The 25736-nt window shown below is 36.6% G+C and overlaps 1 protein-coding gene across 6 annotated transcripts in view; it reads left to right on the forward strand.

Annotated features, from left to right (window-relative positions):
- arhgap9 (Rho GTPase activating protein 9) overlaps window positions 1–25736 on the forward strand; it is a 77060-nt gene that overhangs the window by 31692 nt on the left and 19632 nt on the right. For 4 of the 6 annotated variants that reach the window (XM_038296952.1, XM_038297273.1, XM_038297121.1 and 1 more), the window contains exons 5-13: window positions 4030–4296; window positions 6096–6185; window positions 14199–14264; window positions 19098–19235; window positions 19425–19514; window positions 21720–21781; window positions 22201–22288; window positions 25045–25140; window positions 25434–25532. In XM_038296952.1, coding sequence (XP_038152880.1) covers window positions 4030–4296; window positions 6096–6185; window positions 14199–14264; window positions 19098–19235; window positions 19425–19514; window positions 21720–21781; window positions 22201–22288; window positions 25045–25140; window positions 25434–25532 — 996 coding nt within the window. The remainder of the gene's footprint in view (window positions 1–4029; window positions 4297–6095; window positions 6186–14198; window positions 14265–19097; window positions 19236–19424; window positions 19515–21719; window positions 21782–22200; window positions 22289–25044; window positions 25141–25433; window positions 25533–25736) is intronic. The other 2 variants (XM_038297193.1, XM_038297350.1) reach the window with 2 other exon arrangements.

A 25736-nucleotide genomic window follows, 5' to 3' on the forward strand; every position in this document is an offset into this window, starting at 1 on the left:
AGGCATAACTTTCCTCATTTTCAATTGTCAGTTAATACCTTGTGAAACACCAGGTGGAGCAATAATCATATGCAAGGTGAATATGCTTCTTCTGTGACTGAGAGAAAATGCAGAAGTAATATTATTTGACCAGAGTCTTCATTGCATCACCAACAATTGCAAAATGGGGCAATACCAACGACACAAACTATTATTCATTTCATTTTAATCCAGGCAGTTTTTATTTGTTTCTTTTTTGTTTCTTAAGAGTCCATTTTTTTAAAAAATTCAGGAAAACTTTGCTAACATTAAACATGACATTATCATAACATCACTATACAATCATGACACCGATTAAACAGGTACAGCTTCACTGCAAACTAACAGAATAAAAAGGATATTAAAAACTAAGGTTCAAGTTATTTGAGTTAAAAATATATCAACATTTCTGACATTAAAAACAGCATGTTTTGGGGTAAAAAGAGACGAAAGGAAAACTAATTATGTAAAAATTATAAATTGCAGTTTTATAAGAAGGTCTTAATATCTGAAGAATTTAATAAAAGTACAATATTTCTGCAGATGTTCATTAAATGCAGGATTTATTTACCATTTATGTGGTCAAAAAAATGAAATGCAAAAGAAGAACACCCAGCTGTCCAAATGAAAATACAAACCTAAGTTCTTTATAAGTTTTCACTTACATAACTTTTATTGTTTTTTTACTTTTACAGTTTTTCCTGTCTTCACCAGTGATGTCAATTCAATGTTTTCAATTTTTCAGAGGTTTTTAATGGTTCTTTTTCAATTTAACTTACAAAAACTCATGATAGAAACGGAAAAAAAACAACAACAAGAAAGGGAACATTTCAAACATTTTTGTTTTGATATAATTTTTAGCTTGTCATGCCTAAAAATGAAATAAAATCAATAAAGATAAAATCAATTTCTAGACTGACATTATTTGAACATGAACCAGTAGATTTCTGGTACTTTCAATTCTAACATAATTTCTCTCTTTTTTCTACAAGAAATATCTTTTAACATATAATATTTTTCTAAATTAACAATACTTTTTAGTGCTATAGTCTAAGGTACCTCTTGTCTCTTAAAATTCATGATATTTCTTGCCTTCCAAAGTTCCCCTTTTTCACAATTCCCCAGTGATGTCAGATTATAGAAAACGGCTCAAACAAATCCATCACATGCTGCTGTTACAGCAGAAAGTGTGGGATTATATTCGTTTTGACGTCCTCTCACTGACGGTCTGTAATCACTTGGATTAACAACCTATAGCTTAAACTATTTTTAAACATAGAATTTTTACAAATTTTACAACTTCTCAGGATAGTCTGAAATCATACAAAAAAAAAAAGAAAACAGAACATGATTATTTTTACAGCTATCAGTCATGTGGACCACCAAAGCCTTTTGTGTAATTTTCTTATGTAACTTGTTAATTCTATTTTAAAGGAAGCAACAAAAAACAGAAATTAATAGCAAGAAGAAATTAAAATGAATTTGTCGTGGTTGAATTCTGCACCATGCTTGGGCTCAAAAACTGGCCCCAGGGACTAAAATTGATTTACATTTGGGGTTGTTCTTAATAATCCTCTTGAAGAAGCAATCAAGCTAGTATTGCAGTGACGCCAGAGCTTCCCCTACATTACATCAGAGAGGATTACACATGGACCGTGCTGGTGAGAGAAATCTAAGGTTATTCTTCTGTCAGTAAAGGGAAACTCCTACTGCTGAATCTCCTAAACTGTAGAGATGAATCACTACTGACCTCTGATTTTGGATATATGTGATCCTAGTGAGACAGATCCGGCCATGCTCTTTTGTTGATCTTGCACTTTGTGTCCTTCCTGTCCCTTTTAGTTGTATGTACCTCTCTGAGAGCCCTCTTTATTTGAGTCCTTAATACCAGTAAGCAGGATTATAACTCCATGTTGTAACCTCAGACATTTCCCTAAATGCTGCCCCGGATCAGTAATTTTAAGTCAGATTTAATTTTGCTCATTAATGTGAGATTATTTGTTGAATTTGAAAGAATATCAAATAAAGTTTGGATGTTTTCTCTGTGTCTTAGCTTCTGGAATTTGACTTGTATCCAAAGCACATGCTAGGCACATTGTTTGGCAACTTTCCATTCAAATTATAAATACTGTTTGGTTAGTTAGGGTTAGGGTTAGCCCTAACCCTAACCCTAACCCTAAACACTACCTGTGGATAACAATTCTGATGAAACCACTTTAAGTTTGTTAGATATCGTTACAGAAAACATTTTGTTTGCCCAAAATACCAAATAAGGGTTTAAATTCTTCTCAGTTCTTTATTCTAACCAGACCAAGCCCTGTTGATCGTGAGTTAGTTTTAATATTGAGGTAAACAGAAGAATGGTGTGGGTCTAGACTCTAGACTCTAGAGTCTAGACCCACACCAGGTTGCTGAAGGAGGCAGTGCTGCCATCTGGAGTCAACTAAAGTCATATTCCTTTTTATACATGAGCACCACACACACATACTTGTTCTGCTATCGTAGTTAGGACCATGTGTTGATTCCCATTGACTTCCATTGATTTTCAGTTATTTTCATCCTTTTCTATGCATTAACCCTAAAACAAACCCTAAACCAAACCATTACCAGTGCATACCTCACCCTACACCTAACCAATTGACAGCACTAAACCTAACAATTACGGTAGTAAAAATGTTGTTGCAAAATGTCCTCACTTTGCAACAACTGGTCCTCAATTTTAATGGAAAATTTGAAAAATGGTCCTCACTCTGATCGCTAGACAGGTACACACACACATACACACACACACACACTCCAGCAATCCCTGTGTGTATCAGTGGGGCTTTCTCACTAGAAGATTTGACCCTTAAGCTCTGCTCTCCATGTCAAAGGAGCACTTGGCTGATGCCTAAATTACCCTCAAATTCAGAATCAGCTTTATATCCCAAGGAATTTGACTTTGGTTTCAGGTATTCTCAGTTTACAGAAAGTAGGTATCTCAATTCGTCATGTTTTAGATAGAGAAAATCCCAAATGCAAAGAGTGGCTAATTTTCACAGATGTTTCATATACAAGTATCAAGCGGAACCGTCATGATGGTCTGCTTGTTTAAGCAAATCTGCTGGGCTATCAGCTAACTCTGGGACATTTATTCCCATTAATCAATGTAGAGTTAGTGCTGAAAATGAATCCTCACAGAAACTTAACAATTAAGTCTAACTCAGTTTGACACAATTTGTAAAAAGGATACCAAAAAAGATATGCAACACCAGAAGGGCCTAAAAGACTTTGATTTGTGTTATTCTACTAAAAGTTGCTTCAATTAAGAATTGACACAGGGGTTAAAAGCTATGCAGCTATATTTCCACTTTTTTAGTTCATCATTTTAAGAAAAAAAGACATAAGGAAGAATATTTTCTTTTAAAGGTATACTTATGTTCTGGTTTGGGTTTGCCATTAAAATACAAAATGTAAAAAGGCTAAAGAGGAATGAATGCTATTCCAAAGTCCTTTAAAATCATAAATACTTTCTATACAACAGATGGACAATTTAAAACCTATAGATTGAGTTACATAACAGGGATCAATAAGCAAGTTACTCCATAGGTTTATAGATTTATATGTGAGCTCTGTGTTAAACCAAAAACTCTTTATATCGAATAAGTGAGTTTAGGACCTCTTCAGTACTATTTCTGGTTTCTCTTGGCTGTTTGCTTATGTTTTACATACTGGTTTGGCTTCCTGTATTCAGCCGCTGCTACTTTCTTCTTTCTTCCTGAGTGGCTTAATCAGTTTCGGTACCTGATATAGACAACAAACAATGTAAGCATTAGAATTGGGCAGTAAATTCCATTTTGCTTTCAAGATTAATCATTTTAAAAAATGCTTTATCAGTCATTCGGGAAAACCAGCCCAGCGTTACTCATGTGTCTGTAGCAGGAAATAATCCATTGGAAATATTGTACTTTTTAAATATACATGTTGCAAAACAACTGACCAAATTGATATATCTTTTATTTTGCATCCAAGGTCCCTACTGAGGCCTATATGTCCCAGCTATCCTGGCAGGACTCCCCCATTTATGCTGAAATGCAGCAGGAGAAGCGTCTGTCACAGCAGGAGCCACCCGTCCCAGCTCTGGGCCAGCAGCCTCTTCAAATCATGGACCTATGGGAACAGTATTCTGATTCAGCCACAGGGAGATATTATTATGTCAATAGAATTACCAAGGAGAGGTCATGGAAACCCCCTCGACGGGCTCGCTCTCAGTGCACCAATAAGAGTCTAACACAGCAGGTAATATTTTCTGCTCCCTCTGCACCCTTTGCTGTTCTCATGCTGCTGGATTTGGCCTTAAAGTGTGAAAAGGGGACAGGTCCTGAACCAGATGAAAGGGCTTTCTCTCAAAGGAGAATGTAGACTAGGTAAGGGTTTGGAATAAAAGGCTAGGCTCATTTCCTGGTTTCTATGGTTTGCCTATAAATGCAAATGGAGGATAGTCTGGACATGAAGGCCTGGATTGTATTTTCTCACTTTATTAGGGCATAGGATTTAAACATGCAGTTAATTTTAATACAACAGCCCAGTTCTGGAAGGACATTTCCCAGATGATGTGGAGCAGGCTGTAGATAGCTGCATAAGGTCATTTCTTTAAATATCAGTTCATTTTGGGGGTTTATTCCAATATGCAACATTTTTTAATGCCAAGACATTACTGAAATGTATTAAACCATAATAAACACGTGTTACATAGATCCACTGTAAAGATAAACATCCACCTCGGCAAGTTGCTCAACATCTTTGTAGCATTCCACTGAGGTTTCTTTTTTCAACTGGCCAAAAAATAAATAAATATAACTGACAACTGCAAACACCATTTTTTTTACCATTTTTAACAATGGGCATGTGTGTTTTGGTGGAAAATGTCTACCTCCTATTGCATTTTGCAGTTATCGTCTGGTCTGAACATCTTCTTTTTCTCATCTGTTTTATTTCCAAATGCAATATTTGTTGAGACCAGAGCAGATGGTTTTCCAGACATCAGGTTCTCTCACCTAACTTGCAGATCTCTGCACTTTAATTAGAGTTAATCCTCTCCTTGCCGTGGCTTTCAGCTTAGGTGAATGAACAAGTCTGGGTACGTTTGTGCTCTTTCTGTTTTTAGATGATGAATTGAACCTTTTGAGATTCAATATTCAAAGCTGTGAATATTTTTGTTTTATAACTGGACACCACTTTTAACTTCTATGCAACTTCATCCCTGATCTGTCTGGTTTGTTCTTTAGTCCCCCTGATGTTTTCTAACAGACCTCTGAGGCCTTCACAGAACAGCTAAACTGAGATTTAATGAATGAGCTGATGAGCTGAACTCACTAATATGTGTTTATTAATTTTTTGACCTTTGAAAGGGAGCAGGTTTCACTAGATTCTATTAAGCAAGGGTTTGAGGGAAAATGTAAAGATTATGTTTTATTACCTTCCCAATCACAGTTTTGCACCTGGTTTTAATCAACACAACAATTCTAATAAAATGTATTGAGGTTTATGGTTCCAACAGACTAAACATAAAAAGGAAAATGTTTTGCAAGATGGCTGACAGTAATATACAGTATAAGCTACATTTCTTTCATATTCATGGTCTTGGTCATACAGTGAAAAAAAATCCTCTGAATTTTTCTATGGCCATTGTGTTGCTCTTTGTTTCTGTGAAAAACTTGGATCCTTTTTTGACAGCTACTTCCTTCTTTACTGTTAACAATACATTTAACTTGTGATGTAAGCGTAGGATCTGTCCTTTTTTTTTCTTCTTTTAAGCTTTTAACATTTTTTCCAGGTCACTGACCAGAAGGAATAAAATCTATTCAGCAACAGTTCTCCTAGCGACACATATGCATTTTTTTTATTTGTTTTATGTCATAAATACGTTACGTTCCACCATTATTTAGAGAAAATTAGAATTATTTAGGAAATACTGCAGGACTATGTGCATAAAAAATACAAATACATATAAATAAAAACTGAAAAGGTACTTTCCTTATTTATGATAATAGATGGTAATTCTTGTTTTAAAACTGGTTTGTATTTGTCTCATGCAGGGCAATCCAGTACAGGCTCAGACGTTACCCCGGGACACCAGCCATCTGTCGCTGCCACTCTCTAAGAATGGCAATGGAACTGTGCACAAGGTGAATATTTTAGCCCCTTATGGGCTATAGAGCAGCTGTGGTGGTAAAAATCAAGAAGGGATGTGTAGTTTAAGTGGAAATAATAATGCACTTTACTTACGGTATATGCATCTGCACTCATCCCAGCACTTTCTTGTCTTTTTATCTATTTTGCCTGGGATGTCAATTAAAAGTGTAGGTATGCCCAAAAGCTGAAAATGGTGTACTTAAAAGATTTTTCAAGTTTATCAAACTTTGCTCAGGCACAAAACAAACCAAGTTTTATTGATATATAAACCTATGCACACAGGACTCCACCTCACACATGCATTCAACCATAAATGGTTACTGCGAAGAACCACATGAATGTCAATGTGTATTTAAATGAGCCAGATGAGCAATGTTATTTTGTGGTTGCCATAGCAACCAGATGGGACTGAAATATGTATGTGTGTTGGTGACTGATGTAGAATCAGATATGTCTGGTAATCAGAGAGGGGTGAAAAAATAAAAGGAGGATTGTTGGAAACAGAATCTATTAAAGGAGAATTCCGGTTTTTAACACTTTTAGCCAATTTTCTGTAGTGTCCAGGATGAAATCGAATGATCGACACCAAAATTTTGACAATTGGTCCTGTCTCTGCTTTTTGGCTCATTTAGAATCCACCCCTGGCTGCTTCAGAATGGCTTCCATAGTGCATGTCCGATAATGTCCTTAAAACAACCTTAAACGTTCTTTTTTAAAAATATGCTACTCACCGGGTCGTCAGCGCTGTTCAATGACGTTCCAAAAAAAGTTTCATAAAGAAAAAACGTTCCTGTAGTGTTTTATTTAGCATTTTGTAAATCCCATTGAGTTCTGTAGGAATAGTCAATATTCCCCTGCCACCGGAAACGGAAATGGGGCCTGTTTACACAGTTGTAGTCTTTTCGCTTCACTCTGTGTACTCCGACGTCGAGAATCAAGAATCCACCTTTCGTATTCCATTTTCAGAGTTTTTTAAAGTGTTTAACAGAGACGTTAGCACCTCGACTTCGGAGTACACAGAGTGAAGCGAAAAGACTACAACTGTGTAAACAGGCCCCATTTCCGTTTCCGGTAGCAGGGGAATATTGACTATTCCAACAGAACTCAATGGGATTTACAAAATGCTAAATAAAACACTACAGGAACGTTTTTTCTTTACGAAACTTTTTTTGGAACGTCATTGAACAGCGCTGACGACCCGGTGAGTAGCATATTTTTAAAAAAGAACGTTTAAGGTTGTTTTAAGGACATTATCGGACATGCACTATGGAAGCCATTCTGAAGCAGCCAGGGGTGGATTCTAAATGAGCCAAAAAGCAGAGACAGGAGCAATTGTCAAAATTTTGGTGTCGATCATTCGATTTCATCCTGGACACTACAGAAAATGGGCTAAAAGTGTTAAAAACCGGAATTCTCCTTTAACAAGCACATCCAAACTTGCAGGCAGTACTGCACTTTGCACTGGCCATAATATTCCAGCTTCATGGATAAATACACAGAAATATTTTATTCCTAAAAGTTTCTTCAGGTGGAGAGTTTGATTGTTATTTTTCACACCTGTTGTGGGATTTGCGCTGGTAATATTCGGCTAATAGGAACTCCAGAGTGGTTAACAGCTGTGATAAATTCTAAAAATGTGAGATTAAAAGAGCCAAATATCTGGTTAGACTGCCCACCAAACTATCTACAAGATGATCAAGGGATCTATAGAGATCCCTTGATCATCTTGGATCTTGAAAGGTATGGAGGATGATCTTTTATTTCCGGGTGGATCATCTAAATAAGTGGTCCTCCTAATTGTCAATCATTCTGGTGATGTGTTTACGCAAGGCCGTCCTACGTGCTCGCCCCGTTATCCTTTTCTGTGCATGCGCACTTTCAGGCGTATATCTGTGGTGAGCTATGGTTTTAGACAGTCATTGAAGATCACCTTTCTCACCGCGGTTCTTTGAAAATGGCCGAGGGTCGTAGGGGAAAAGCTGTCTACGAGAAGAAAAGAAGTCCTGTAACAGTGGACTTTGGGCAAGCAAATGATTAATAGGGGTGTGCAGGTGGCGCAGTTGCTAGCACACATGACCCATGTACGGAGGCCCTGGTCCTCGACGCGAGCGACCCGGCTTCCAATCCGAGCTGTGGTCCTTATAGATAACAAAAAATGGTTTTCTAGAGCATCTGATTTGAACTTAACTGACTTGAACACAAGTAACAATTTGCAGCAAAATGGCTGCTCTACACTATGATAATTATCAAGTGATAAAGTACAATAATACGCACTTCTTCAGGTGTTTGGTCATCATATGCATCTTCCAGCTGCTTAGAGAGTGACAGCTTGCATGGGGCAGTCAGTGTTTACAACAACGCTATATTTAAAAGTTCCTGTAGGGGGAGTGAGACTGAAAAATGACTAACCACTGCATTAAATTCAGCATCAGTAATTTGCTCAGTTTACTTTTCCTTATTAATAAGAGAAAGGTTTAAGTTTTATAAGAATGTGTAACTATTTCTGTTCTCTTCCATTTCTCACCAGCTATCTAGTTTATTATAACCCCTCAAAATGCTTTTTAATTTATTAAAGCAATGCTTGTCATCCTATGGATTTTTGCACTTATAAAAAAAATGTTTTATTTGATTGTTAAAAGTTAGCAGTGTGGTATTTAAATTCAATATCTGAGGACAATTAACAGTCTTTGGTAGAGACTTTTGTCATTGTATTTTATCTTCCTTTAGAGTGAACATTATAAGTGGTAATAATAGTCTTGCATAATAGTTTAAAGTGCAAACAGCTGTGCTCTGAAATGTGGAAACAGAGACGGACCACAGACATGTTAACCCGGCCCACCTCTCTCATTTGAATCTTGGTGTGTGTGATGTCACACCTACTCTAAGGCAGATAGTTTTACCAGTTTAAAAAAATCAACTACTGAAGATGCCTGTTGTTTACTGCCATCTGATATAGTTCTCCAGTTTAATTATGTTTTTTGTGAGGCGTCAGCATGCATAAAACAACCTAATGTGATCTGAACTGATGTGAGTTAACCAAAGCTGTTGGAGCCAGAAACAAGAAGACAGGATGTTAATCCCGCCAATAAATTTAAACTATTTACCCCAAGATTCCCAGTGTTTTACAGTAAAACCAGACTCCTTTATAAAAATGAGTTTTATCTTGCAGTCAGTCTGAGCTTTTGAACTGATAAATCTGTTGTCTCAGATGTTTAAAGAAAGGAGCGTGTGTCTGAAATTGATCCATTCATCAAATAAGAGATGACGTCTCCAAATAAATCAACACAAGCTGTGTTATGCAGATTAGAGATAAGAATTTTGTGTCTGAGCGTTGCCTTGCCTCACCATTGCATCAGTATTTCAAATTTAATGTTGTTCATCAAGAAAAGTGCACACATGATCAAAGTAGTGGTCCCCACCCCCTATGAAGTCTGCTGTTCTGCTGACCTATATGTGTCGCCAATCATTCAAAGCAACATGATATGTATTACATTCTGCACACCTCATGGGTTTTTCAACCAGGTGTTTAAACCAGAGTGGCCCATATAGCATGTCGACATGGAGTTTACTCTGGTCTAGATTTTTATCTTTGAAAATAACTTTGTAATCTTTATCATTTTAACTTCCAAATCAGCTCATCTTTGACGGCTTACGGCTCCACTTATAGATGATGTTGGGCTGAACTGAGGAGGAGATTAATTGATCTTCAACGAGCATAAAACTGCACTGACAACCGCAGTAAAGATCTGCTTGATTGGTTGATTTGTACAATCAATGCAACGGTGCAAACAAAAAAGTTTAGATAATAAAAATGATTTATAGCTTTTAAATATGTTTTAGAAAATCAACTCCCATGTTAGGGTTTTGGGTTGCATACTGGCATCAATTAAAGGTTATTAGATTTTTGAAATTATACATTTTCTATAAATCATCCTTCAAGGTCTTAGGGAAACTTAGTTGCTAACTCAAAATGTAAACTTATTGGTAGCGGGTTGTAGGTTTAAATCTTTCCCAGGTTCTTTCTGAGTGAGGTCTGTTTTATTGAGTATATAAAGGGAGGTTTAGAGGCTTTTTCACACAGTCCCAAAAAGTATCTTAGATTTTTCAACGTTTTATCTGTTGAAACTTGACTTCACTGAACTCTCAATCTCAACTGGATTGTTTATCATCTGTCCTTTCACTGCTGGGGTTATGTCCATTATGTTTACTGATGTTGAAATGTTCCCTTATCCAAACCTGCTTTATAGGAATCAGCTTTTTTAGAGTTCGGGAAGAAAAAAACTAGGTTTTCTTCATTATGTTAAAGGACTAAACATTTAGCATAAAACTGTAACTAATGGTTATTTCATAGTTCTTTAATTTAGGTACGGTATTGCCACATTTTCAAATGTTGTACTTTATACCTACCCTTCATAAAGCTCCACCCTGAGCGTTAATGGTACAACCAGAAGTGCTACCTCTATACCATAGCTGATTTCTATAGTAAAATGTTCTGCAAATGACCCCTGTGATAGTAGGAAAAGGTTTACCAATACTATTGATATCTTGTAGACAAAGGTGATACTTGTTAGAAAAGGACCTATGGAATCATTGTGAGAGGAAAATGAACAACTGAGAAAAAGGTAGCTGAAGTTGATGAGAAGAAAACCTCTTCAGCGAGACTTCTTTAGATGGGTCAGTTGTACTTAGATCTATTGTTGCATCTAGTAAAGAAGAAAAAATCTATAATTTTAGTAAATTAAATAGTTGGTTTACAAGATACACCTTAGAGTTCTAGAGGGAAACATTGAACATGTAAAAAAAATTGATTGAAATAGGTTAGTGTCTCCAGTAGAATAATGATCTACGAATAAAAGAAGTACAACAAAATGCATGCAGATCAAATTCTAGTAATTTTAAGATCTTAGCAGCATTATTTTGATAAAGGAAGGTGTGACAGGAGCCTTACCTGTTGCTTTCATTTAAAAACACTTTTTTTTGTTACCTAGTGAAGATCAGGATTAAAGGACTAATATATCAGCAGGAACTAATTCATGTGTTTGTTTTTAGTAGAATTGATTACTGTAACCGAGCTTCACACAGTAGGTCTGCCTAAAAATCGTTACACTGGGTCCCCATCTCTCAGGGAATAGACTTTAAAAATACTTCTGTTTGTCTGTCAATCACCGAAGGGCTTAGCATCAGTATATCAACCCCCGAGACCTCTTCTGGCTCAAATCTACTCGGCATATCCAGCACCGAACATGAAACACCGTTTACTTTTTAATGCTCCATTAATCTGGAACAAACTCTCAGAAAACTGTAAAATTTGTGAAACCACAAGTTGTTTTTTAACCAAAAATAAATGTATTTGTTTCGAGCAGCCTTTGACTCTGCTATCTGCATTATTTGTTAAGCTTTCACTCCAACGCTCCTTTCAGTTTTTATCAAGCATTTTATCTCCCTTTCAACATAATCATCTCATTTTAACGACTTACTTTTATTCTTTAATTATTTTTTTGCCTCTGTGCCACTGCAGGGTTGGCCTACTTTTATTTTAATGCACTTTGAATTGCCTTGCTACTGAAAAGTTCCATAAAACTAACCTTGCTTTGCTTTTTTAATGTAATTTACAGTATCTATCACCCTGCTACTTATTTTAACTGCCCTGCTTGCTTTTTTTCTATTTTCTACATACCCTTGTTTGTGGTAGAACACCTGTGTTGGTTATGTTTCATGCATGTAGGCTAGAGCTGATGGAAACAGCTGCTCTTTGTGGGTCTCTTAGAGAAACTGCTCAGAGCTGCTTGTCTAGATTTAATTGAAAATCTGTTAGATTCCTTCATACTCAATAATAAAATAAAGAAATATTTTAAGTCTAGTACCAGATAACAATCTGATAAGATGCAACAGTTGCTCAATAAGCTACAGTTCATCCTATAACCAGCGGGTTCCCAGTTCACTTACATCGTCAGTGTGTTAATGTGTGTATAAATAATGGATTGCTGTGTGAAAAGCTTTGGAGTCTTTGGATTAAAGGAAAGAGTTTTTTTTTTTCTTATGCCTCCTATGTCTCAGAGTTAGCATGGGCCAGATGCTTGTATCGGGCTAAAAAAGAGATTTAGAAATAATTGTAATAGTTATTATATTCTTCCTATGATTTAATGTCTGGGTCAGAGAACGTGCTGCATAACACAAGCTTCTTCCGCAAAAGAGTAAAATAGTACTGCCCCTCCCCCACATATTGCTACAAAGTTCTGGTCTGCAGCAACAAAACTGTAAAGCACAAACAACTATGGCATGGAAACTATAATGTGAATTGCTGTTACAGCAAACATCAAATAACATCTCAATTTGGCTACACATTGCAAGCACTGTATGTTTAATAGATGACTGTATGTTGGCTACATTATTAAAATGTTTTATTATTTAACAGGCTAATATCAACTGCCAATCTGTGCTTCTTTGTACAATACTAAACAGAATAATAAAAAGGTATAATATTTTGTGTTTATACTACTACTAGTGTTGCTTGATTAAAAAATTTGCTAGATCTTCATAATATTATACCCTACCATTCATTTTTAAAAGTTCTTCCCTTTGATATAATTGTTATTATCAACATTTTGTATTACTTTTTTTTAAATTTTTTTATTCAAGTGTTCAACACATGCATAGCATCTGTTGACATAGATCTATATAAAATTTATTTAAGATCTTGTTGTTTTAAACCTTTAATCAATTAAATTAGTTTCTAAAATACTTTTTTTTCATCCTTTAATATCTAACATATTTAATTGAAAATATTTATAAAATGCTTTTAACATTTCAAAACAGCTTGTGTGTGAAATAAATCAATAATCCAACACCGGGTTGGTTGTAAATTCAATTTCTGATCAAACGCTGTAGCAAGAAGTTGAAGAGAGTAAATCTACCTTAGATGTGAATAATCTTTTTTTTTTATATAATACTTCAATACCTAAGAACTTCTAATACAACACACGGCTACCTTTTTTAGATTCGCTCTCAGCCCTAAGTTTAAATCTTAAATTGCAACCAACTTGTTTTTAACTCATGTAGACAGACATATTTGGACAGTGGTTAATGTGGCAACTTTAGCTTGGTGTCATGATTCAGTTAAGCACACCTTCCTGATATGCTGCTGTACACGAGACTGACTGTGTGGGCTGATAAAGGCTGGTTCCCTCTCAAATGGGGAAGTAGTTGGTAAGCAGAGGAGAGGTGCAAGGTTTTTTATATTCAGCACTTGGACAACAGGACTGTCATGACATGAAACCACAGGACGCCGAAGAGGTTAAATCGACTGATAACAATCCACGAGGGTCTGGAGTTAGCCTGAGCTCTATTGAACAATCAAAATGGGGACCTTCACTGTGAGTTTCCTTCTCTGTGTTTTTGCTTGAAGATCTCCAGACCTGTTCTGTCTGCAGGTGTAGTTTTCAGGATTCAGTCTGCTTTTATTGACTGTATTGAAAATATGTTCTCTCATTTCTGGGCTGTATGACCAGAGCCATTGTTGCTGACACCGTTCTGCAGCGCTAAATAGAAAAGCTTGAGATCAATGTGTGTGAGTCAGAAATGGAGCATTTACTCTCATTAACTCCATATGAGTACGGGCGACTTGGTGTAGGTTTATAAACTCTTATGGTCGGTTATGTTTCCTATGACTGGCAGGATGTGACAGGGCAGAGAGGTAGTTTCTATGCTGGTGTAAGTTTAGCCTTGTATCTGATGAGAGCTTAACAAATTTTTCAACTTCCTGTTTTTCACAATGGTGTAAAATATGCATTTAAGAATGTGTCAGAGTTCAGCAAATATTCACAACTATGACTTTCAGAAAAAAAAAAAAAATACAAAAAGGAACTAAAGATAAGGCATTTCTTTAAAAAATTTCCTGCCAGTTTTAATGAAAATAAATAGAAACTATTGGTTTGGAGTAAAATGAACAAAGCAGCAGTTGACCTTCATTTTCAGTCTTAGTCCTTCTGATTATCCTTTCTTTACAGCTGTCGCCTGATTATATCTTCGGCAGCCACCAAAGGAATACTGACAGCAGCTGGCAGATGAAACAGGTTAGATATTTCTCTACCTGCTCCACTTTTATCTCCACACGTCATTTAAAGCATTTCACCTTGGCTATAACCTTTTAAAAAAGGTCAAAGACAAAAGCTATCTGTTCTGGTTTTACATATTCAGCCTGAACAATTGAATGCATTTGCTTAACAAAGTGGGACATCAAATAACTTCAGTGACATTGTTTCCCAGCTTGACTTTGTCACTGCATGGGATAAAATCCTGCCTCCTGAACGGTGATGTACAAGTTCATGCCTTAGGATGGGCAGTTCTGAACTCAGTTAGCCAGGTTATAGTAAATGCTTTCATGCTCGTAGCTCATCAACTAAATATTTTCACCTATATATGTTTACAACTCTTGAACCAGTCGTCATTCATTCATTACTCATTGGTTTAAGTTTTATATATAATTCATAATATCATTTAGCACATGGATCTCCAAATAGCTGCCCTCAATAAACACCTTTTAAGAGATTCATCAACAGGACTGAACACTGTCTATATATACCACATTCTTGCTTTTTAAAAATGATTCTATGATAATAAAGTCAACACAAATTTCCCTTTTCTATATATAATTTGTTCATAAGAGAGTTGACCAAACACAATGTTGTTATCTAATAAAATCTGAATTGTATTTTAAGACTTAAGCTTATAAACTCTTCAATCATGTACAAACCTCAGTTCTACTTTGAGTTACTTATGTGCAGGTTTGTAAGAGAGTTCAAAGCTGCTGCTGCTCTGCAGGTCTTTGCTCCATTTCTGTTGATAAAGAAAAAGAAAAGAAAAATTAGACACATGCAACAACTCAGTGTAGCCTGAAAGTTTTATATGGGTTGGAGCTAGAGTCTACTGTTAATAGCTGTATAAAGCAAAGCCGAAGGCAGTATGGTGGAATTTTAAACGGGGTGCTGCTGAAATGCATTTCTGTTATGCTGCAGGATTATAATCCGTAGCTCAGCAGTGTCCACGTCAAAGAAGCTAAACGGAGCCTGGAACCTTACCCTGGCATGGTTACAATTGCCGGTTGGGCACGGTTTATCTGAACCCTGGAGCGTTTCTTTAGCTGTGTGAATGTGTGTTCATCCCAGCGTATCAAAAGAGAAAGAAGACAGGACAAGACCTAAGAGCAGTATAGGAGAGGAATAAGAAGAGGAGGTTACTACGTCGAATTGGAAATCGTTTCAGCAACTGTTCAGCACTTTGTTTTGAAAGTGCTACATAAATAAAGTAATATTTTTTGGTTATTAGGTCTCCTTGGGCTAGGTAGAGTGATGAAGAGGTACAGGTGCACAACTACATTTTAACACAAAAGTAGCAACAGGGGAGGAGATTTTTTACTTTGATTTGTAGATCACACAATAATGAAACTGTAGAAGTTGCATGACATTGTTTGGCCTAGGTCAGGGGTAACCAATTAAAAATCAGCGGGGTCAGAATAAAGAAAATCAACAACCAGTAAAGGTCCAGAGACATTTTTAATTATAATGTTACTTTAAATAGAATTTAACACTGAAATAAAATGAGGTGCTATTAAAAAAAATAGAATTTTTTTTTATATTTTAAAATCTAAAGTGTTTTTTTTAAGTAAGGAACAAAATTTTTTTCTTTCTTTTTTATTGCTTAATGAGAGCAGTGGGCTTTAGGCTGCCCTCCAAGGCTTTTAAACCTGGGTTTGAATGGCGACAAAGCCATTCTATTATTATTTTTGATTATGTTCCTGGTGGGAAATCCTGCTTCACAGCAGTAGATTTAGCCAAACACACTCAAAATGTGCAGGGTCACCTTGAGCACACCATTTCACTTTTCCGTCACCAGTTCACCATAGTTCTTCCAACAGTCCAAACTTTATTTCACTTTTTCTCATGATCTTATCCTTCTTTCCCATCGCCCGGCATGCCACAGGTTTGCCTGCTTGGTCTAAAGGTAGTTAGCAGCAGCAGCAGCCCTGATCGACACAGCTTATTGGCTAATTTGTATCTTGTGTTGCTTGGTCCCGGAAGCTCTGGAGGGCTTTACCGTACAAACAGAAGCGACACAAGTGAAATTAGACACTGTCATTGGACAACATGCGGTAATTTATAAATGTTTTAAATCAGGTGGGTCCGGATTAGCCAGCAGGTGGGTCTGGATCCGAGCCGTGGTCTGTTAATCCGCATCCTCTGATCTAGGTGATGCACAGCAATGTGCATGCTCCAATAAATGACCTCAAGATGAACCAAATTCTCTGCATGGTCCTCAGTCATGCAACAAGCAACCTTCAGTTCAAACTTCTCCAAAATGTTTGGCGGCAATCATGAAAACCTTAATTTTTTCATACACAGCACTCCTCCTGGTTAACGGGTGCAGTGCCAAAATCCTGGTAAATACAGTGATTACTTTAGCTGACAAACCTTGGGATTGTTTTGTTTTTTGTTTGCATACCTGGCTCTGTTGGTAATTCCCAGTTGTTTTGTTGAGTGTTTTAAGGGCCTCTGAATTTTCTCTTGAAGATCAAAGAAGTCTTTTAGATATTCCAAAACCTCTATGTTGGCTGCTTTACTGTAGAACATTTTAAATAAAGCCAGCTCTGCTGATTTGATTCTCAATGATCAGCGTTTATGCATATTAAGGTGGTGAAACGGCAACTCTTGGTGTAAAAAGAAATGCTGTTACCCAAGCAGTTCCTACTGCAACAGGTTGCGTCACAGTGGGGTGTGGGTGCCCTAGCTTTAAAACCCCCTTCAAAAGCCTGCTCTTTGCAAAGCAGCAGATTTGGCTCTGAGAGTTAATCCTCCCTGTATGAAGAGATGCAAACATCAGTAAGGATCTTTAGGCTGATTGTTATAACTGGGTTACAGAGATTGGGAACTTTAATACGGCTTTAGATGCACAGGAAAATAGAAGCCTCTTACTCAGTTGCATGTTCTGGCATGTTGCTATAGCATTGGCTGTTTTATATTTCTGTTCCCAAATTTTAAGAAGTAAAGTTAATATGAATGTGTTGGTTTTTGTTTCTCTCAGTGTGTAAAATGTTGCTTTTTGGCTTTGTTGTTGTTCCCCATCTAGAAATTATTTAAAGATTGTGTTTTTCGAGCTGCTCTGTCACTTTGAGAACTGAAAGGGCTTCCTGAAACTAGCTGAAAAGGCTGCTTTGAACAGATAAAGTGTAGTTTATTTATACTGTATCGTATACTGTTGCATTTCCCAGCAATAATAGTCCTTTAACATTTTAATAACAGTTTAAAACCTTTCACTGCATGCGTTTTTTGTGTTTTTTTTTAATAAAAAGTGCTCATTTTGGGTCAGTTTTGTCCTCAACAGGTGCCCTTTCTTTGTCAGTTCTCTTTTCTCTTGCACCATAAAACCTGTCAGCTTAGGTAAAGGCTGACCGACAATGTCACGATCACCACATGTAAATCTGCTTATCTGCAGTAAAAACTGCATAGTGACAAAGGATTATTATCTTTGCTGCTTGTTTCGTTTTTACCGGCTGACAATATCATGTATGCCAATACTTGGAAATATCTTTAATTGATGCCATACTTTACCTAAATGTAGGATTTTTTTTGCCACTGCTCTTATAAACAGCATCTAGGCCATTGTCATAAAAACCAAATCTTAGAACACTGTGTGCAAGTTCTACTTGTTGGAGGGTTTGTAATTCTGGATCAGAAGCAGGAAATGCTGATTGGGATCATGTATCACAAAAAGAGGTGAGACTAAGATATCGCAATGGAGTGTTCATGATTTTTGAACTTTTGTTTGAACAGTGTTTACAAATCCTGCTTGAAATAGTGAGGAACTTCCCTTACAACATTGCTTTTCAGACAAAGATCAATGACTGGAATGCTGGTTGGCATATGAACAGGGTTCATGAACACTAAGTGTTTAGTTTTTTATTAAGATCAATGATACAGGAACATATAAAAATGTTTCCCCATACAGATAGCTTCTTTGCTTTTTTGTCAAAAGAAAATATTTGTATATAATCACATCGGTTTTCATATGATTCAATTTATGCAAGATGCTCCTTTAAAGCTAACTGCCCATTCCTAAAAGCTAATTTATGTTTTACTTAAAATCCTGAGGCATAATTAATGCTGCACATATAAAATTATGAAGATGACAGCATGACTTAAAAATAATACAAAAAATTTAATTATCCTACCCCGATTAAATAAAATAATAAAGGAAACATCAAGTGGACAAATGCAAAGATTTCTGTCTGTCTGGAACTGTTCATTAAATCACTTTTGGACTCCAGTGTACAAAAAGTACTGGAGAAAACATGTAGTAACAGTGGTGAACATTGCCCAAAGTATCCAGTCTACCAAAATCCCTCTAAGCGTGCATTGAAGACTCATCCAGCCAGTCTCAGCAAGATTTAGAACAATATCTACAAGAGCTACAGGCCCTTTTTTAAAGAAGGTTATGTAATGACTAAGCAAAAATTATTACTGAGATGCTGTAGCATGACAGTTGATGTTTGAAAATCCTCCAGTGAGTAGGCCAGAGAAGGAATTTCTACACAGTGATATAAAGGCCGTAGTGCAAGTTATGTCAAACTCTTGATGACAATTAAAATGTATTCCCCTTTAAAATGATGAAATTACAATATTTAATTTCCTTTTTCAACCAGGTTATCTTTGTCTGAAAGTAGTATTTATTTGATGAGCTAAAACATTTTAACGTGAAAGAAAGTTAGAATAAGTCTGTGAAGGGATTAAGTTCTTCTTCATGGCACCAGTAGTGGATTATCTTAACATGCATTGATTAACCTTTATTTTTGTCCTGTTATGATTCTGCTCTTTTACATGATAACAAATATTTGATTTCTCAAAAACACCCAGCAAGCCATCTCTTCCAACACCTTGAGCACAACTCCATTCACCAATGCAGAAGGACAGTGCCATAAATCTGAATCCCAGCAGGATACCAAGCAGCAGCTCAGCCACTCTCAGTCCATGATCCTGGATGAGAATGAAAAGGTATTCCCCTCCACCCAAACACACAAACCTCTTTCCTTGCTCATCAGCTCTATGGATTATGCAATGTTTACACAAAGCAAAGAGGAAATTTAACAAGCTATTATCTCAAAAAACAAAGTGCTTTCTGTGAATAAACACTGACGGGTAAACAGCACACATGAGCCTCTCTTTTTTCCACATCTGCTCCAGCAGTGCAGAGAGTCTTCCTGCAATGTGACCAACATCATCGTTGAACCTCCTTCTCCAGAGAGCTCTCCAGACAGTGAAGGATGCTCACCGGTGAGGAAAAAATAAAATGTTGACTTTGGAAATGAAGGCATGGGAAATGTTTTCAATTTTAACTACAAATGTTTATTTCAAAACTGCTATAATTACCTTTGATTAAAATGTGGCAAATTATTTTACCAATCTCATTAGTCTGAAAAATCATTTAATGAATAATTAGGATAAAGCGATGAGTAAAAAATTGCTAGCTTTTCTCTGTCTTCTTAAAAAAAAGATCCAACACTACAACAGACATTTTGATCTATAAAGAGCTCCATCCTTTTGGGGGGATATCTATTTACAGTTACTTTCTCTCACTGACAGGTCTTCCTATAAGGCACTTACAGTATAGCTTTACTGTTTCACATCCTAAATGGGGCCATGCCGCAGTGGGGGATTTCATAGCAGCTCCCTTTTTTATTTTGTGTGTGCTTTTTTTCTTTTTTGTTTTTTTTTTCTTGATGATGCAACAACCAAGTTAAATGGCTTCACTCAGGATTCAGTATATTAAAGAGAAGGGGGAAAAAAACCCATCTGAGAAACTTCACTCATAACGTTTAAATATGTCCTTATAGACTAATTTACGGTAATCCCAAATATCTCTGCTTACATTAGATAATAGCTGCACAACTAGATAATAGCTATTTCTGCCTACATTAGATAATAGCTTTCATTTAGTTTTCACCTTTCAATTGACATATTATATATAGATTATATTATATATTATATATAGATATATCTATATATAGATATATCTATATCTATATATGTAAATATAAAATGAAGGGGATACGTAAACAACCCAATATAACTTAAATTGAATCAAACTTCCATCAAAACTGTCCAAATGGGAAGCAACACTGATTGAACAGGTGGAAATGATTGACAGTTAGCAAGACACACTCAATAAAGGAAAGGTACTGCAGGTTGGGACCACAGACCATCTCTTAGTACATATGCTTTCTCTGGTGTGTTTTCACACTCCTTTACAACCCACACAAGTGGCTCAGGTAGTGCTGTTCATCCAGGATGGCACATCAATGGGAAATTTGGCAAGAGGGTTTGCTATGTTTGTCAACGTAGTGTCCAGAAGTTGGAGGAGCTACCAGGAGACAGACCAGTACACCAGGAGATGTGGTGAAGGTCATAGGAGGGCAACAACCCAGCAGCAGGCTTGCGTTTTTGCAAGGAGGAACAGGATGAGCACTGCCAGAGCCCTGCAAAATAAACTCCAGCGGGCCACAAATGTGCATGTGTCTGCACAAATGGTTAAAAACAGACTCCATGAGGATGGTATAAGGGCCAGATGTCCACAGATGGGGTTTGTGCTTTCAGCCAACACCTTGAAGAATGCTTAGCATTTGCTAGAGAACACCGATAAATGACAAATTCAGCATTGGCGCCCTGTGCTCTTCACAGATTAAAGCAGGTTCACACTGAGCAAATGTGAGAGATGTGACGGAGTTTGGAGAAATCAATGGAGAGTTATCTGTTGCCTGCAACATCCTTTACATGAGAGGTTTGGTAATGGGTCAGTAATGGTGTGGCGTGGCATTTCTCATGTGGCTGGATTGTGTCAGCAGGTGCTGCAAGATGAAGGCATTAAAGCCCATTCCCCAGACCTGAATCCGATTGAGCACATCATAGGGACATCATGTCTCGATCCAAATTCTACAAATTTATCAACAGCTATGTCTTGCCAGTAATCATTAATAAGTTGGGCTAAAGTGGGAATTGTTAAAACGAAAAAGCTTTTCCCCATGCGTGGTGGATTCCACCCCAAATGCGGTATCCACAGACTATACACTAAGTGCACAGAAGGAGTCTGAAGCGTAGTGAGCATCAGAGCTACCATTGAAGATGAAACATCCAAGCTATCGACAGATAGCTGAATTGACAGATATGACCAATCCTACCAATGGCTAGAGAGGGCCGGGCTGCAGAACAGCTAAGAAGCACTAATCATGGCAGCACAGGCCTTGAGCACCAGAGCAATAGAGGCCCAGAGCTATCATACAAAAAGGAACATGCGAAATTGGAAAAATACTGAGGCCTCAGGGAAGAACTAGAGAGAGCTGGAAGGGGAAGGCAATGGTAGTTCCCCCCCAGTAGAGTACTCGGGGCAGTAACCCCCACACTGGAACAGTGGCCCCAATACATATCTGGAAAAACAGAGATCTCTGTCCAGAAAATCATTTTTATTCTTTTGTCATTTTCTAGGAGCTGGAAAAGGCAGGCCTCTTGAACAAGACAAAGATTGCTGAGGGAGGAAGGAAACTAAGGTGAAACTGCATCAAGTTTACAGTTATGTTAAAACCAAATTGATGTTTCCTAATTTTAGCTCTGCTAAGTTCTTCTGTATTTCAACACGTTTTAATAAATTGAAACTATACACACACACACACACACACACACACACACACACACACACACACACACACACACACACACACACACACACACACACACACACACACACACACACACACACACACACACACACACACACACACACACAAATAAAATAAATATAGATACAGCTACTGCATAGCCCATAGCATACTATGTTGTTCATGTACCCAAGAACATAACATAACTAGAGCTTATTGGGAAATTCAAAGCCAACTTTTGACAATTGAGGCCAAAATGAAAAATACAGAATGTCCCTTTTTAATAACCAAATCAATTTTTGCACTTGTAGGAAAAACTGGAGTCTTTCATGGGTGGTGTTAGTTGGAAACAGTCTGGTGTTCTTCAAGGATCCAAAATCTCAGACACCTTCGAGCTGGGTGAGAGTTCATGCAAACCATGTTTTTATTATTTTCTTTGTTTTTTACCTAGAATAATTTGAATAATTACCTTATTTGATGGCACCAGCAAGGATCAGGCAGCCTGTTTCAGCAACTCCTTTTAAATGTCCATAGCTGTATTTTGCTTATTTATTCTCCAGTTGCACAGTTTTATGTTGTTAAAACACTTTACAGTACAGTATTTCTTTGTTGATCTTTTATCGCTTTACTAATATGTTATTCTTATACATTTTTCTAAGGTCCACATTTGTGTTACCATTTATTTCTGTAATATTTTTGCTGCTGTAAACACCAGGATTTACCCAATGTGGGCCAGTAAAGGGATTTTCTATTGTATTCAAATTTTTCAGTGACTGTAAAGAAATAATTATTGAATAACCTTGGTTGGAACATCTGGGTACAGCATTTGCTTTGAGCTTGAATTTAGACAGAGTGGTAAATGATTTGAGCCTGTCTTTAGCAACAAACAAGCTATAATTGTTATGTTGACTTTGATTTAGTAAGACATGGGTCAAAAAATGTTTCCCAACAAAATCTCACTTCATACCATAATATTTAACACACTAAGTAATAATTTTCCAATTGTGCATTTATCTCTTATTTATTCTATGACAAGTTATTGTCTCTCAAAATGTTTTCTTATGTCTCAAATAACATGTTAATTTCTTGCTATCATAGTGAAAATGTGTTCTCTCCAGTATATTTATTTTACTTTCAAAATGATTTTCCCCTTTCAGATCGCTTTTTTTTCTTGAATTTAATAAAAACACAAAAATAACTCTATACTGCTCCACATTATATGTCTAAAATAGTGTGTTAGGACACTTGAAAAAAGTTGCCATAAATACAAAGACAAATGGTTGTATTATTTTTAAGTGTAGCTATAATTCATGCATTATCCTTTATTTTCTTTAGTTGATATGTTTTACTTGGGTTTTAGATCAAAGGGTGTTTAGGATTAAACCTCATCTCAACTGTAAACCTTTCTTTTACTAAACCTTTCTACCTGATTACACTCTCTCATTACCACGCTTCTACATTATGCTTGACATCCTACCTCTGTGTTGAGGTGTTTTCAGTATTTGAGGACCAGTATTCTGCAGTTAATGCTACCCATCCCTTTTTCCATCACGGCTTATCCCGGCTTGGGTTGTAAAGGGTGCTGGAGCCTATCTCCAGCTGTGTATGGGCGAGAGGCGGGGTACACCCTGGTCAGGTCGCCAGTCCATCGCAGGGCAACACAGAGACAAACAGGACAAACAACCATTTATGCACACACTCACAGCTAAGCAGAATTTTGAGTAGACAATTAACCTAACAGTCATATTATTGGACAGAGTACTCGGAGAGAACCTATGCATGCATGCACAGGGAGAACATGCAAACTCCATGCATCAGATTAGAACAATGTAGTCCATTTAAAAAGCTTAAACATAGGTCCATAGGTTAAGCCTCCAAAAACATACATGAAAAACCAGCTAATCAGAGTTGGATTTACCCACTCCTGCTGATTTTATAGTTTATATGCATTTAGTTAGTGATTTAACAAGAATCTGTTTAACCAGTTGTGCTTTATCAAACCCGACATGTGTTCAGAGAGCTGTAAAAATCAAATATATATATTTTTTGTATCAATAAACAAAAAAAACCTGTTCAAAAGGACACCATGGCTGCTCATTGTGTGCTTTTAATGCCTTGAAATTATCTTTTTTTTTTTTGACATGTTGGATCTGGGAAGGTTGGTGGCCTTTTGTAAATGTATTAGGATAATTTTATATACTTTATAGGATTTTTGGATAAAGCATCTAGCATTAGCAATGCTACACTCACTAATAATTCTACTTGCCCATTTGAGATCCATAAAACATTTAAAATGTTTCCTTCGAACCCAATTAGACTTAGTTTTGATATTGTACAAAAAAACAATGTTTTGGAGGAACTACTTTTTCATGACCTCATATTTGTTCTTAAATTATCTTTTTAAATTACGCTTTTAGACAAAATGGATCTCCTACATAAATCTGCATTGATGGGTGAAGAAATTCACCACATTTCTGATGTCAATTTCAAAAAAGCTTATCCACCTGCTGAGGTCAGAGTTCAATTTGGAAGTCGAGGCGTTTGACCTGCTCTGACATTTGACCTTATGTCAAATGTATAGTACATGAATAAGAAGTAGCTATAGTTGTAGTTATTAGGTCATTTCCATTTAAAAGGGAGTGCAGATAAATAATTTGTGAACTTTGCTAATCTAAAAATGCTCCTGCTTCCTAAACTTAAGTGGGAAATCCCACTGGTTTCTCAACCAGCAAACAGTCTATGTTGGGTCTGATGTCAATGACACAGCCTTAGATGGATTGGATGCTGTATCACTCTGGGGTTACTTTTTTTTTTTTTTGTCTTTGCTTAAGCTATGCTCATTTTTAGTTCCTTCTCCATATATGGTGAGGTTTGGTGATTATTCAATTGTTTATTTTGCGTTTGCCCCCTGCTGATTCACCGGCACTTGCTGTCTTTTAATAAACTATTAAGAAAACCACCGATCTGAACATTTATTACCTGTTAGATTATCTAGAGTGAGCAGAACATTATGATGCAACAATTTTCAAAGGAATAACACATGCAAGTGTTGTGGAAAGGCTCCATATTATGAAAAAAGTAGCAGGGAAATTGTCCCCTTAATTTAGAAGAGAGGAAATAAATATCTGTCTTTTTTGCATGTAAATGAAAACCAGAAACCAGGAAACAGTCGTCCAGAGAGCAGCGTGGATTTAAGAGGAGCGCAGCTAAACTGGGCCAATGACCTGTCCAGCAAGAAAAATGTCTTTAAGGTAAGAAGAAAACTTCATTTAATTGGTTGTTTTATTAAGTAATGCTCAAACATCTGATTTATTATTTAGCTTATTCACTTAGGAGAAGCTGACTAAAATCTAATTCCTGGAAAAAACTTGTCAATGTCTGGAAGGGAAGTAAGAGTTACTCAGTGACATTTTAATGAACTAAAATGAGAAAAAATAAGCAGTTTAATTTTAATTTCCATAGAAATCTAGCAGGATCTGACTAGTATTACTGTTCTATCTTTTAAAAATGCTGATTTCCAAAAAATTTTGTCTATTTGTTCTAGCTGCGGACAGTCACTGGCAACGAGTTCCTGCTGCAGTCTGACACAGACTCTATGATCAGAGAGTGGTACAACACCATCAAGAACGTTATCGACAAGCTGGTGAGATAAACATGCACATAGAAAATGAAGTCACAACTTACCACTTCTCCATCAGTGGCTATAATGGTTTCCTGATTTATAAAAATTGTTTCCTTAACCTTCACATTTTTGTCTGCTTACGCTTAGTGGTAGTGCTGACTTGTGGCACAAAATCATGAAAAATATTTATATATTTGTTTTATGGCTGTATTGAGGGCTGTTGAT

Source organism: Cyprinodon tularosa, unplaced genomic scaffold (assembly GCF_016077235.1).
Source record: "Cyprinodon tularosa strain WSP-4 unplaced genomic scaffold, ASM1607723v1 ctg10, whole genome shotgun sequence".
Taxonomy (NCBI): domain Eukaryota; kingdom Metazoa; phylum Chordata; class Actinopteri; order Cyprinodontiformes; family Cyprinodontidae; genus Cyprinodon; species Cyprinodon tularosa.